Here is a 14,507-nt window from a genome sequence, read left to right on the forward strand (position 1 = left end):
CCTGCAGACCAATGTGCTCAAACTAATTTCCCAACCTTCAGACACCCTCCTTAGCAAAACTACTGTGTGATCCAAGTACAGTCATTAAGGTTGACAACTCTCTTTTGTGGCCAGTCTTAGGAAGATGTGAGACAGCCTTACCAACAAAGATGGAATCCATGCATGCACAAACAGAGGGGCAGTCATGATCCAGCAGTTTTTTTAGTCACAACTTCATAATATCAACCAGAATTCCTAAATTGTACATAGATTCCCCAATTCATCACAGGCTCCTACTCAAGGATACAGGTACATTCCCACAACGCACACATCCTGCAATGTAAGTTCCCCTCCAGAATTGCCTGTCTGGCTTCCCTTCTCAGGGCAGCTTATTTGGGCTTACGATCATCCAGAATGACTCAATCAGGATCACTTTGGCGACAGTGTCTAGAGTCGGGTACTCCGAGTGGCTTACTTTGGTCCATTGTCTTTTTTTCTAATGGCTTGAGTGCTAGGGCCTAAGTTCCAACTAGTCCCTTCTGCTCTCATAATCTAGAATGAGTCTGTTCCTATTCTTCCCTGAATGCTGGTTCTTCCAACACCAAATGGAGCAAATGCAGCAGGACTGATTTGGAGATGGGGAAGGAGAGAAACTCAGCTCTAGGCCACTGGGATGATTCCAGCCCAGCTCAGCAGGGCCCAAAATTCATTCCCTTCTGCCATCTGGCCCACAGACACTAGATTCTCACTACATTTCTTGCTAGGCCAGGCTCCATCAGAACTGGGGCTGCGGGGCTCCAATCACAGAGATAAAGAACTGTGTCTCTGCTCCACACCTAAAGATGTTCCCTCCATCTTAGGCCCACTGCCTGGGTCCCAGCCCATGTCAGTGTGCAGGGCTCTCTGGGGAGTGCCACACCTGAGTCTGGGACTAGAGACTGGCATAAGGTCTGCCCCCGCCCCTCCCCCCCAATCCGCTGCTGTCCGTGCTGCTAAGAGCGGCAGTGCGGTTTGTTTCATTCCTTTTCCCAGTCTGTTTGTATTCTACGAGCACTAGTGTGAGTGTACAGTGGTATTTTCTGCCCAGTAGGGTTTTCTATTCTGCTGAACCATATGGAGGTCAGCCAGTGCTTTTGCGTAAGAAAGAACAATACATGCAATCTGCAGCATAAGTTTTGCTACATAAGCCCCTTCCCTATGGTTCACTAAATCTGGTCTGGGGCCAGGATTAGGAACGGATTAGCCACCAGGCCGTCTTGCCCAGTGCACCAGCTGTTTTCACAGCCCATGCCCCAAACACACAGAGTGGTGAGGAGAGGAATCATGCTTGGAACTAACAGCCTCTGTCCTCTCAAGGTGTTCCTCACTATATAGAGAAGCAGATCCCAGCGCCAGGACCTTAGAAGTGGCTTAGCACTCGCTCCAAGTGATGGTGCAGGGCTGCTACAGTTAATGGAAGTTGGACGTGTCCCAGGGGCTCTCGTCCCAGAGCCACTCTCTAATAATAGCCCTTTTAGTGGGACATGGATAATTGGTGCCTGAAGGTAATCATGAGGGAGAATGCAACATCTCCCTTTCAACCTGCACTGGCCAGAGGCACTGCGCTATCTGACCATTCTTCCCGCTGGAGCTACTGTGTGTCAGTCTGGGCTGCTCTGACACACAACCATTTTACTCACAAACCCCACAGCAAAGGGCCTTATTCCCACTCAGACACCTAATTTGGGCACATAAAAGATTCTGCAACTCCCTGTTTGCAAAACATCACCTGTACCAGCACTGGACACCTGGATGCAGGGAGCCAGTGTTGGCGCCACAATGGCCTCGCCTGCTCCAGGGCCAATGCACTTACTTCTCCACACCCACTTTACTTCACAGAGTCTTCTTGCTTGGGTTTTTGAGCCTTTTGAAAACCTAGCCCCCTATCAACCCCCTCCAACTCCATCCCATCTTCTGTGAAATGGGGAGACAGCTATTCACCCACCTCTATAAAGTGGTGGCTGGAAAGTGCTAGAAGACAGCTAAGGATTATTCAGACAGGATGTTGACACCTCCAGAGAAAATTAGGTGCTGCAACCAAGGCCTTGGACTTGTCACCTGAGCCCAGATCCTTATCTGCCTTTTTCTGCTTCTCCCCTTTGGTTTCTATATGCTGCTTTGTGCGACCTCATGAAATGCAAACCCTGGCTCAAGTGACCCCTTCTCCCTTCCAAAGAGAAAAATTGAATGGGTACGTAACATGCTCGTCAGGATCCTGTTTCTCCCTCACTTTCCATCTCCTCTCTCCTTCCCCACCAGTGCCTGATGCTCAGGAGCCTGGTTTTGCTTCCTTATTTACTCACGAGATGGGATTTTGCTTGGGGGTTTCTATATACAGCACCCAATCCTTTTCCTTAGCGGATTAGCTCTTTGCAGCAAGCTGCCTATGTATGCAGTTTAACCTAATCTTCACATCACTCCACTAGCTTCTTTTGCAATTTATACTGAGCTGAAATCTAGCCATAGTCTCTCTGCTTCCTATTTCCCACCAGCTACAGAAATCTTTTAGGGACCTCAGCATGGTGCTTTCCCAACTCCCTCTCATCTGCACCTGGTGGTGCTTTGTGAATGGAATGGGGTCAGGCCCCCCTTCATCTGCATTGCTCACACTTAGTTCATTAATTTAATGGGAGTGGGCCAGAAAAGTCCTGTGCAGTGAGTGTTGCTGAAGTAAGCAAAGCTGGGATGTCTCCCAACCCCCTTCTCTGCCTCCCTGCACTGAGCAGAGCCTGGCCTGTCTAACTCAGATGATGAGCCCTGGGAGCAGGAACCATATTGCTGAGCACACACCTCCAGTGTTTATCAAAGAAATCCCCAGGTCTCAGGCCTCTCTGTTCTGACAGATCATTCCCTGATCAGCTTTCATTCACTCTCTCCACGGGATGAAGAAAGGCACAGGGTTACTGAGGTGGGCAAACTGCCTGACTCCCTTCATTCCTACCATGTGTCCAGCTGTTATCCAGAATCCCTCTCCTCCTCTTCTTTCAGAGAATCTCTCCTGGGATCTACAATCCCCCATCATTTCCCTGCCTCAGCCAAGGCTCTGTTAGTCCCGTGAAACCCTAGATTATCCCCGTTAGCCTTTGAGATCGTAGGGCTCAATGGGTAGTGATCAATGGCTCGATGTCTAATTGGCAGCTGGTATCAAGTGGAGTGCCCCAGGGGTCGGTCCTGGGGCCGGTTTTGTTCAACATCTTTATTAATGATCTGAATGATGGAATGAATTGCATCCTCAGCAAGTTTGCAGATGACACTAAGATGGGGGGACAGGTAGATATGCTGGAGGGTAGGGATAGGGTCCAGAGTGACCTAGACAAATTGGGGGATTGGGCCAAAAGAAATCTGATGAGGTTCAACAAGGACAAGTGCAGAGTCCTGCACTTAGGAAGGAAGAATCCCATGCACCGCTACAGGCTGGGGACCGACTGGCTAAACAGCAGTTCTGCAGAAAAGGACCTGGGTATTACAGTGGATGAGATGGATATGAGCCAGAAGTGTGCCCTTGTTGTCAAGACAGCTAACGGCATATTGGGCTGCATTAGCAGGAGCACTGCCAGCAGATTGAGGGAAGTGATTATTCCCCTCTATTCGACACTGGTGAGGCCACATCTAGAGTACTGCAGCCAGTTTTGGACCCCGACTACAAAAAGGATGTGGACAAATTGGAGAGAGTCCAGTGGAGGGCAACAAAAATTATTAGGGGGCTGAGGCACATGATTTACGAGGAGAGACAGGGAACTGGGCTTATTTAGTCTGCAGAAGAGAAGAGTGAGGGGGGACTTGATAGCAGCCTTCAACTACCTGAAGGGGGGCTCCAAAGAGGATGGAGCTTGGCTGTTCTCAGTGGTGGCAGATGACAGAACAAGGAACAATGGTCTCAAGTTGCAGTGGGGGAGGTCTAGGTTGGATATTAGGAAAAACTATTTCACTAGGAGGGTGGTGAAGCACTGGAATGGGTTATCTAGGGAGGTGGTGGAATCTCCATCCTTAGAGGTTTTTAAGGCCCAGCCTGACAAAGCCCTGGCTGGGATGATTTAGTTGGGGTTGGTCTTGCTTTGAGCAGGGGGTTGGACTAGATGACCTCCTGAGGTCTCTTCCAACCCTAATATTCTATGATTCTATGAAACCATATGACTTCCTTATATGTGTTGCTGTGCAGAAGAGAATGTGCCTTCCACTCTTCCCTTTCAAGCCATGCTTTAGTTCCACCACTGCAGCCCCAGGCCTTGGCCTCTGGGCAAGGCCCTTTGCATGGCTCTCCTCCATTTCTAGTTTACATAGCAGATCAATTCACGTGCATAGAACTTGATCACCTTACACACAGGTGGCCAAAACCTTCACAGGGACAATTCCACTTGCAGACACCCCAGCTAAGACAACCCTCAAAATCTTTATACAAGAAGCAACTAGCTTTCTGTCTCTGTGACGCTGGGCCTCCATCTGTCCCTGTGTCCTGGCCCATCCTTCCATTTGGAAAATTCTTTTGCCCAAAGTCACTAGCCCTGGATCACAATATTACTAATGGTGAATAATAATACAGCATCTTTTGTTCCCAACATCACCTTGCTGGCCCCCAGCCTACCACCAACTCCTCTCACCTACCAGCCCCTACTTAAGAAGATCTCTCTGATAGCAGCAGCCCTGAAAGCACCATTTAAAATCCTTTTCTCCCCATTTCTAGCCCAACAGCTTGACCCTCCCAGGGTTGGTGTGTGGGGTTGTCTCACTTGACCGGTAGCTCTTTGACCACACCACAGTATCTTTCCCACTCATCTCTGGCATGGAAGTAGGGTCCTTTTTACACACACCTGGCTCTCTTAGATGTCCATGGAACTTATTAATTTCCTGGCCCTTTGACTGGGTGCTTCAGACAAGGCTCTGTTAGTCCCATGATACCCTAAAATATCTCCTCAGCCTTTGAAACCCTGCGACTCCCTCTTCAGTGGCTCTAATACCTGGACCGCTGCCCTTCTCTTTGCTTTCCCAAGCTCTGCTTTAATGCCACTAGGGCTGCTCCAGGCCTTGGCCTCTAGGCAAATCCCCTCTCTTGTGTCTCTCTCCTTCTCCATTTGTAGTTCAATCACATGACATACCCCAGCAGGGTTCGGTTTCCTTTCCCGAAGCCCCAGCTGCAACCCAGGTATCCAGCCTGGAGAGACCAGTGGCCTGAACAGGCGAGTAGGAATCCGAAGCTCATGACCACGGGATGCTAATTTCTCCCCCTCTCATTGTGAGGGGTGGATCCCGCCCACCGGGAGACTGAGGGCTCCATGGGCTGAGGGGTGTGAGGTGCAAGGCCTCTTGCTCTGACAAGCAAGGAGGGGATATAGCCCCAAACAGAGGTGCAGCAAGGTGGCCTAAGGAAAGGAGGGGATGGACGGTCCCAGGCTTTTTGCACGGGGCCAGGTACCTGCTGCCCCGCACGCAGCCTGGCAGGGGAGGAGGCGGAGGCTGCTGGTTTGTGGCAATAGGCACCAGCCAGCCCTCGCCGGGCCGGCCCCACACAAAGCCGGATCCCGAGGGGAGGCAGCACGAATCCCCGCAGCGGCGCTGGCCCAGGGGGCTTGGCTGGCACCAGGCACAGGCCGCTACAGAACGAGCCGAGCCGAGCCGGTAGGAGGAGCCGGGGCTGCGAGGGAGGAGCCGCTCCGGCTCGGCAACACGGTGATCCGGAGCAAGGTGCAGAGGGAGCCGGGCCCAGCCGGGGGCCCGGCCAGCTCCGCCCCAGGAATCCCGGTGCCACGGCAGCAGAGTCCCCGCCTCCAGCAGAGCCGGTGCAGCGGGCGGAAAGAGCCGTATCGCAGAGATCCCGGGCTGGCTGCCGCCTGCCGGGGGAAGGGAGCTGGGCACCGGGGTAGGGATGATCCGCGCCCGGGGAGGTCCCGGCCCCTGATGCGGCTCTGAAGCCGGATGACAGCGCAGCTCCCTTCCCTCCCCTTCCCCGGTCTCACGGGCCCCGCGGCTGCTTCGGTTCTGGCTCCCCATATCATTAGCGGTCGGGCTCAGATCCCTTCGAATCCGGTGTGACCCACGCGGTGATCCGGCTCCGATCTGGATATAGACCCTCCTTCTTGGTGACCCGGATTGCACGGTACCCGGTTCCGCTGGGGAGTGCACACCTTTCCCATCCCGGGAATCGTCTTCCTTGACTCTACCCATAACGGCGTCGAATTTTGCAGCCGCCACAAGGATTGGAGACTATCTACCTGCTTCTATTTGGATTGCACAGAGTTTGGTTGCACAGCAGCGCTGCACTGACCCGATTGCACAACATCAGCACCGACATATCTCCAGATTGCACGTTAGTTACTTGCAGGAATTGGGATTGCACAGCAGCCTTTGCACAGGTCCATACTGCACATTACTTACCTGCACCAATCCGGATTGCTCAATAGCCTTGGGCTAATCCACACTGCACAAAATCCTTTGCACTAATTAGATTGCACAGCAGATCCCAGCACTGATTGCACCTGCACTGATTTGGATTGCACACTATTCACTTACACCAATTCAGATTGCACATTATTTACCTGCACAGATCCAGATTGCATAGCAGCTTCTGCAGGTGTCTGTGTTTTTGCTCACTGCCAAAACTGGTGAAAGATGTTACCAGGGTCTATCCAGATCTCTGGGGAGACTTTATCAAGTGCTGAGATCCGGGACATTTGCGAGAGCCTGCGGGAAAACTCGGTGCGACTGCTGTCACTCCGGGGCTGCCAGCTTTCTGACCGGGATTTCGGGCGCATTTGCCGAGGGGTAGCGGAATCTCACTCCTTGGCTCAGCTCAACCTCAACCTGGGGATTGTGTCCAACATCAATCGGGTCAAGCAACTGGCAGAAGCCCTGAAGACAAACCGCTCCATCCAGTCTCTGTTGTAAGTAGGGGAAACCTTGCTGGTGCCATGGAGAGGGGCCACCCCCAAGAGTGGCCATCCAGAAGTGCAGTATCCCTGCCCCCAGTGAGTACCCATGTCAGGAGATGTGCTTGCCCTGGGTGGCCTGTTCTGACAGGGTTGCCTCACCCCTCTGGCACTCTGTTGCTCTTCGGTCCTGTAAATTAATTCCTGAGAAAAAAATGTATTTGATTTTAAGCATCAAGTCCCCCTGCCCCATGCTGGGAGGAGGCCACCACTGCACCTCTCCCATCTGTATTCTCCTGGCATATCTGATATCTCTCCTATGTTTGTAGGGGGGATATCTCTGCATCTTTAATTCCTCAGACCCATTTGTCCCATGCTGGGAGGGAGCTATCTGCACTCCTGAAAGTCCCCAGCCCTGCTTCCTGTCCCATGCTGAGAGAGGACTGTCTCTGTACCTCTACCACCTGTCACCAATCTGTTCTAAGCTCCCTCATTCAGGGACACAGCATCCCTAGGCATTTTGGAGCATTGTCCCCACCAGGCAGTGGCATCTTCCTCCTGTTCCCTCTGTATCTTGGTTCCCATTGGCTGAGGCTGTCCTCAGTGGCCTCAGGAAGGCACATGAATAATTCCTAGCCTTTACCCACACAGCCTCCATGGGAGCCCCCTGACAGACGCTGGCCTAGCTCTCCTCAATCCAGCGCTCTCCATCCATCCCTCTCTGGTGGCTTTGGACTTGGGAGACTGCATGCTGGGTGACGAGGGCATCAACTTGATCTGTGGGCTCCTGCCTCCTGATGGAGCCAAGTCGGGTAAGCAAAAGGGTCTGTGGGGTATGCAGTGGCCATTGGAACTCCTATATGGCTCAGGCCCCTCTGCTTAGAGCTAAACGTCCTCTGCCTGTGACTTGTTAGGGGAGCAGGACATGAAGTTTCTCCCTCTGCTGAGACATGGCACGAGGCTTCTCCTCCCAGCGTAAGTGGAACAGTCCCTTAGTACAGGAGCCATTGCACTGGGTGAGCACTCTGCTTCCTCCTTGACTAGTTTTAAGGGGAGGGACCCTGTCCAATGGAGCATGGCTCCTGGTACAGTGGACTGTTCCATTGGCACGATGCTAGTGGGGAATGGTGGCCAGTTTGCTGCCTCGTGATGGGAGAGTTTGAATTTAGGGGGAGGAAGGCACAAGGCTTGGACTTCTGATTTGGTGTTAATATTTTGCACTCATGAAGCCTGAGCTGTGATTGGTGCATTTACAATTAATGCAGATCAATGCACATTACATTCCTTCTCCCTCCCCCACCCTCCTGCCCCGGAACTGGGTTTTACAGTAAATTCACCTCATTGGCTCCCCTGGGAATTAACACTGAATGATCTCTCCTGTCTGTTATACGGGGAAGGGACTAACTGCTGGCTGAATAAGTTCCTCTTTACAGAGGATGAAGTCTGAGGCCTGGGCTCTGTCTCTCCCCACTCACCCCAGAACCCTAACCAGTTATTGACCTCAGGCCTCCCGGGGTATATGCTCACAATAGATACAGCAGCCACCCCGCCTGAAAATCAAGCTTCAGTACCTGCCTGTCCTGCCCATCTCCCCCTCCCACGCTGAGACTGCTTCTTGTGAGCAAATGAAGGGGCAGCACTGCAGGTAGTAGCGCTAATCAGATAATTAACCTTAGTCATTCTGTAAATCATACCCTCTCCACCAATCAGGGTGCAGGGAATTGTGAAACTCTGAGCCATGCCACTTCCTATCTCTGTGATTGGCTGAGCGGGTTCGCCTCTGGAAGGTTTGACGACTTGTCTGGACCCTTAGGGTGTTCATGGGCTTCTCTCTCTTCTCCAGGCCTTAAGGAGTTAACACTGAGCGCAAACCCGGGTGTCACGGCCAAAGGTTGGGGGCGCCTGGCCATTGCAGTAGCTCACAGCTCCCAGGTGCGAGTGTTGAACCTGGACTACAACCCCCTCGGTGAGCGGCACAGGCGTGAGAGGCTCTGAACTACTAGCTTGACAGGCTTTGTGTGAGTTTGCTGCTGCTGAAGGTGCTGGTCTGGTGGCCCTGGAGACTGAATCTAGACCAGGGACATCCTGGGCACTGGCAGGGCAATGCCGGTTCCTCCACACTGCCCCTTCTGCTGGGCCTCTTCCCTGGCCTGGAGGTGAGGGCTGGGGTGACCTGATATCCTGATATTAGGAGACTTGTCTTATATAGGCAACTATACCGCTTCTTCCCCACCCCCCCCAAAAAAAAAAAGTCCCAATTTTTCACACTTGTTATGTGGGCACCTTAGTGAGGGGGGGGAGTTCATTCTCCATAGCCCATTCAGTCCTCTGCTTGAGACTGGGGGCCAGTTAGTTCCACTTGTGCTGATACTTTGTGTGATGAGGACATGTGTCCTGCCAGGAAATGCATCAAACATGCTTCACAGAGATGGCAGCTGCAAGCAACCTAGGGAGGAAAGACTGTGTCCCCCACCTCCATCCCCCGGGGACTCTGGGCTCCGCTTGTCCCACAGCTGTGTTTGCCTGTGTCAGGCCTCGGCTCAGGTGGTGACCTTCCTCTGCTCCCTCCATTCCCACTCCCTTCAGCCTGAGCAATTGGCCTGCCAGATGGAACAGGCCCCCCCACCCCCTTTCCGCCAGCTCCTTCCCCGGATAATAGCATGGAGGAGAAGAGCCTGGCAATGGTTGCCATGGAAACCAACTCTCCTTCTCCAGCTTGTGTTGCTGGAGCAGGATTGGCAGCTGGTGAGGCAGAGACCAGGCCATGTGGCTCTCCTACCTCACCCTGCCCCAGGAAACTAGGCCAGGCAGCTCTCTCTCCCCTCCCTGCCCCATCTTCGCACCTCCACCCCACCCCAGCAGAGACCCCAGCTGGCTGGGTGCTTCTACTCTGTGTTACGAGTTCCTAACATGGTAGCTGATGGAGCCCCACCTGTGACCGTCCGGGGAGTGCTTCACAGGCACTGGCTGCCACTGGGGCCAGCCCCAAAAGAGCCGTTCCCCTGCAAGGGGTGACAGCATGTCTGCTGGCTAGGACAGTAGACTCTTTTTCTATTCCTGACTCGGTGAGGGAGTGGGAGCTAGTGGTCAGAGCAGAAGGCTGGGAGCCAGGACTCAGGTGGTCTATTCCTGACTCTGAGGTAGAGTGGGGGCCAGTGGTCAGAGCAGGAGGCTGGGAGCCAGGACTCCTGGGGTCTATTTCTGGCTCTACTACTGACTTCCTCTCTGACCCTGTGGCCAGTCACTTCCCCTCTCTGTGCCTGAGTTTCCCAACTGGTGATGACGGGAGGCTCCGAGATCCTTGGGTAGGTGGATGGAAGGTGTTGTGTATGAACAAAGTCTTCTTGTAAGAGAAACAGTTTCACTATGTTCCTTCAAGTTTTCGATGTTCACTCCCAGAACAGCCAGTCACAGCCCACAACTAACATTCCATCCCCCACAACTTGTCTCTTTTCACAACCACAAACCCTTCACCTCCTCCTCCAAAGTGTTCCTGGCACATAGGGATTAGCTGGTAGCATTGGCACGGGGTAGTCCCATGATCTGCCTGGCCCAGTGGATACATGCTGTGTGTGAAGCCAGATTCTGCTGACATACCCTGGCTTTCTTCTCCTCCAGGTGACCAGGTAGCAGGGATGCTGGCTGTTGCTGTGGCCTCCAGTCGCACCCTGGAGGTTCTGGACTTGGAAGGAACAGGACTTACCAACCATTCAGCCCAGGTAAGGAGTGTCGGGTGCTGATATAGCATCATCTGCACCTCAGGGACACAGGTGTCAACAAAGAGTGAAGTCCCCAACCCTGAGATGTACCTCCTTCCCTCCCCCCATCAATGGATCCTTTTCTCAGAACAGTCTCTGCACCTAGAAGTACTGCTACTATCTGTTCCTTTCCCTGACCCATGGCTCTCAGCCCTTAGAGGGCCTGCTCAGCCCTAGCCAGTGGAGGGCGAGAGAGCAGATTTGTTGGTTCTCTGGAAAAGTGAAGAAGGTTTGGTTTCAGGAACAAGGTTTGTGAAGAAGTCTTGGAGTTTAGGCTTAGAGCAGGTAGGACTTGAGCTTAGGGGGTTATAGATAATTATCTGCTTAGTGGTTTTTTTGCAGTTTCTTCTCAAGCTCAGCTCATGGTACTGAGATTTCCCATTTTCACTGTCTCATCTGACTCAGGCTTACAGGGGACCCAGCTGGAGGTGGCAGGGGATGTTTGCAGGTAGGAGAGAGCAGTAGTTTCCTCCTTGGGTACAGCCAGGAAGTCCTGGCAATGGTCTCAGGTGGAGAGTTATTAGTGTCCCTAAAAGCTGGTGTGGGGGGCTCAGAGGCGGATGAAGAGAGTACAAAGCAGCTCTGAACCCCCTTCCCGTCAATCTGACTTCTGTCTGTGCTGCCTTTCTACCTGCTTCTGGCTCTCGTTCTGCTCAGACCTTGCTGGACATGGTGGAGAATTACCCAACCGCCCTGCGGACGCTGATCCTGGCAGAGAACAGCATCAGTCCCGAGCTACAGCAGCAGATCTCGGACCTGCTCTCCGAGGGTGAGGAAGAGGAGGAGAATGAGGCTCATGAAGTCACGGCCAGGGAGAAGAACCCCTGGATCTGCCAGAGCAGTAAGACCTCTGGGACCCCAGAGAGGTGGAGATGAGGCTGGACTGGGGAGGCTGGCAGGAATGAGGGTTCCGTGATGTTTTCTGCTGGGATGAGTATGTCACTTTGGGGTTGGTAAATGGACAAGGTCCCACCTCATTGTGGGCTGGAATACAAACTGAGTTCAAGTCTCATCAGCCAGTTAAGTAGAGTTGGGCTGGGTCAGTACTTCTATAGGAAGCCTCCCAGGACAATCCGGCGTCTGCAAGAAGTGGAGGTGGGGCTCAGATGGCTCTTTACAATACCAGTGTCCCGGCATGATGCCGCAGCAATTAACATCTTTCAGCAGAGACGTAGAATCAGAGTCATGAATATTAAAGCTCCCATGGGTCTTTTCATAAAACGTGGGGAAATGGCCCTGGTGTCTCAGCTAAATTCCAGCTCATGTCATTCCAGGCTACTTCCCTAAATTCCCCTCCAGTTTGAATGGGGTAAACCTTGTGAGGGTTACCAGCACTGTATTCTATCTGCAGTGGCTGTATTTGAAGGAAAGGGATATTGTAGCGATTCCAGTGAGCTACTGTATACCACTGTTTGATAGGAATCCAGCAGAACTAACAGGGATAAAGGCAAAAAGGAGACCTACCCAGATCCTGCTCAGTTTTTAACCCAAGCTTAGGAACTAGTATAGCTGCTCCTAAAGCACCGAACAAATCCAGACTCCAATGCCATAGCACCACAAAAACTGTTAACTAGTACCTGGATCCAGCCAATTTTTGGCCAGTGCCCACCCCTGCCCACTCCCAATTCCAGTGTCTAACTAGAGAACAAATATAGCTGCTCGTAATGCACCAAAAACATCTGGACCCTGATACATCTCGGTGCAGCAGTGCCCCAAAACCTGCCTCCAACTCCCAGATTCTATGAGATCCAATCAATATTTGGGCCTAGTCCCTCAAATTTCATTGTCCAAATAGAGACCACCACAGCTCCTCTGAGTCCAAAAACATCTGGACCCCAATGCTTCCTGGTGCAAGAACCTGACTTCAGCATTTGGGAAGAAGGATGGGGTGGTCTGCTATTAAATAGCCTTCTCTACAGAAACACATATGTGTTCAGCTCCATATACACCATCCTCAAGGCGCTCAGCTGAGTTTGGGGAAGAATTCATTTGGCAACAGTGGCTGGTTCTTTGTGCAGTCACGTACTGGCCAGTGCCATCGGGAGCAGTGGGGAGGGTGAGGTAATGGTATGTCCTATCTGCTTTCCGGCTTCACCTTCCTCTTTAAAACTGACCAGGGAAGTTACATGTCAACCCTCCATTGAGACAGTGTGAAGAGCGGGAATTTCCTGGTGTCAGCTGGGAAACAAAGTGCCAAGTGCCGGTGGTCACGTGGCCCCTTGGTTCTCCACAGCATTGCTTCCCGTGTGCAGCAGGGGCAGATCTGCTGCTTACTCCTGTGAACCCTGCAGCGCCAGCACAGTTAAAGGGCGGGAGTCAGAGGGGGGGCAGGTTGGGAGGCAGCTGGATTCTGTTCTTGTGGATTGGCAACAGAAAGGGTTGCAAAGTTCAAGCCAGTTATACCTGTACAGCCTCTCTGAGAACACAGGTGTTGTCACTGAGGGCGGACTTTGCAGGCAGTGGGATTGCACAGGTGTCACTGAAGGGCTAATTTGGCCAGCAGAACCCATAGTGCTCGTTATGATGGACAGACTCTCAGATCCCAGGGGGAGTTTTCAGGGCTGGATTTTCCTTTGTAACCTGAGCACACGGCGTCCCTGGGAGACAATACATCTGGATCCCTGCAGTGGCATTGGGGCAGTCACTTTAAGGTACCCCCAGACAGCATTAACTCTGCCATGTTGCACAGAGAGTGTGCATCTAGTCACCTCTCCTCCTCAAAAACCTCTCTGGCTTCTGGCTCCTTCCATGTTAGCCAAGCTCCTCCTTAGCCCTCATTTGCTCTGCCTCTCTCGCGTCCTTTGTCCCCTTCTCTCACTCTCAGCTCTGTGCCTGGTGTCCAGACCTGTGTTCTTCTCCAGCTCAAATGTCTAACATTCTCTCTCCCACCTGCTCCACAGATCCCACCTCCCAGATGGTCTTGGTGACGTCAGGTCTGGGCGAGAGCCTCTTAGCAGAAACAGAGATGTGACTAGGATACTCCTGCAGCGTCTACTGAGAAAAGCACTGTTTGCCTGTATGGGTGGGCCGTGTGCAATGCGTGCATGGAGTATGTGTGTGTGTGTTCATGCCACACAGGCTGGGTGAATGTCTGTGCTGTGTGTGTGCATACCCTGCTGTGCCCATGCCCACGTGCCTCCAGGAGGCCAGCCCCAATTGTGCGTTCACATCCTTCAAGTCCCATCCATGCCACCTTTGGGTTCCGAGTTTTGGATCCCGGCCTGAGTGAATCTACATGAGTGTCTGTGTCACATGCTCTGTCAGCTGCTTGTGCTTATCCACTTACTGCATGTTTAGCTCACACAGCCTCCCCCTCCTGGCTGTACATTCCTGACCCACGTGCTGGAGGTTGTATTTATTCAGAGGTATATATTTGTGTATAACAGATGTTCTTTCTATTGCTTGTACCGGTGTCTTGAAGAGAGTTTTATAAAGGTCACAGATGTGGCACAGCTCATGGCTGCAAGAGGCTGTCATTCCTGCTCCCACTGACAGGGAAGGGCGTTGAGTGGGCTGTGAGAGATTGATTGAGCGGGTGAGCCCATATGTCCTGGAGCCGGTGCTGGGCACGGTGTGTGAGCAAAGACCACATGCTCTGCCCTGTCTCCACTTCCCGCTGACTCAGAGCTGGCTATCAGGCTGGGTGGGCTGTGAAGTTTTTGGATCTGTCCTTGTGGGAGAGAGCCAGATCCAGTGTATGTATACAGGAGATACTAGAAGGCCTGTATGTACCATGGCTCTCTGCGGTTCCATGAGAGCAGAGCCCTGAAATCTCGCTCATTGCTGGTACCTTCGAAGCATTTGCTCCCCTGAGGAATCAAAGCTGAGCCAGATTCTGTATAGCCCCATCTCCCTGAAGGGAATTACAGTG

General features: G+C 52.5%; 1 protein-coding gene across 3 annotated transcripts; it reads left to right on the forward strand.

Annotated features, from left to right (window-relative positions):
• The first annotated feature begins 5,628 nt into the window (after nucleotides 1-5,628).
• Nucleotides 5,629-13,794, forward strand: LRRC73 (leucine rich repeat containing 73). Of its 3 annotated transcripts, none has more exons than XM_039533048.1 (6): nucleotides 5,629-6,893; nucleotides 7,530-7,690; nucleotides 8,722-8,844; nucleotides 10,497-10,597; nucleotides 11,294-11,405; nucleotides 13,537-13,794. In XM_039533048.1, the coding sequence occupies exons 1-6, from the start codon at nucleotides 6,622-6,624 to the stop codon at nucleotides 13,605-13,607; spliced, it is 840 nt and encodes a 279-aa protein (XP_039388982.1). In that variant the 5' UTR covers nucleotides 5,629-6,621; the 3' UTR covers nucleotides 13,608-13,794. The 3 variants fall into 3 exon arrangements, with proteins under 3 accessions (XP_039388982.1, XP_039388983.1, XP_039388981.1); XM_039533047.1 differs by having other exon boundaries at nucleotides 5,630-6,893; nucleotides 11,294-11,477; XM_039533049.1 differs by lacking the exon at nucleotides 8,722-8,844 and having other exon boundaries at nucleotides 11,294-11,477.
• The last annotated feature ends 713 nt before the right edge of the window (nucleotides 13,795-14,507 follow it).

This window comes from Mauremys reevesii, linkage group 3 (genome assembly GCF_016161935.1).
Source record: "Mauremys reevesii isolate NIE-2019 linkage group 3, ASM1616193v1, whole genome shotgun sequence".
In the NCBI taxonomy this organism is placed as follows: domain Eukaryota; kingdom Metazoa; phylum Chordata; order Testudines; family Geoemydidae; genus Mauremys; species Mauremys reevesii.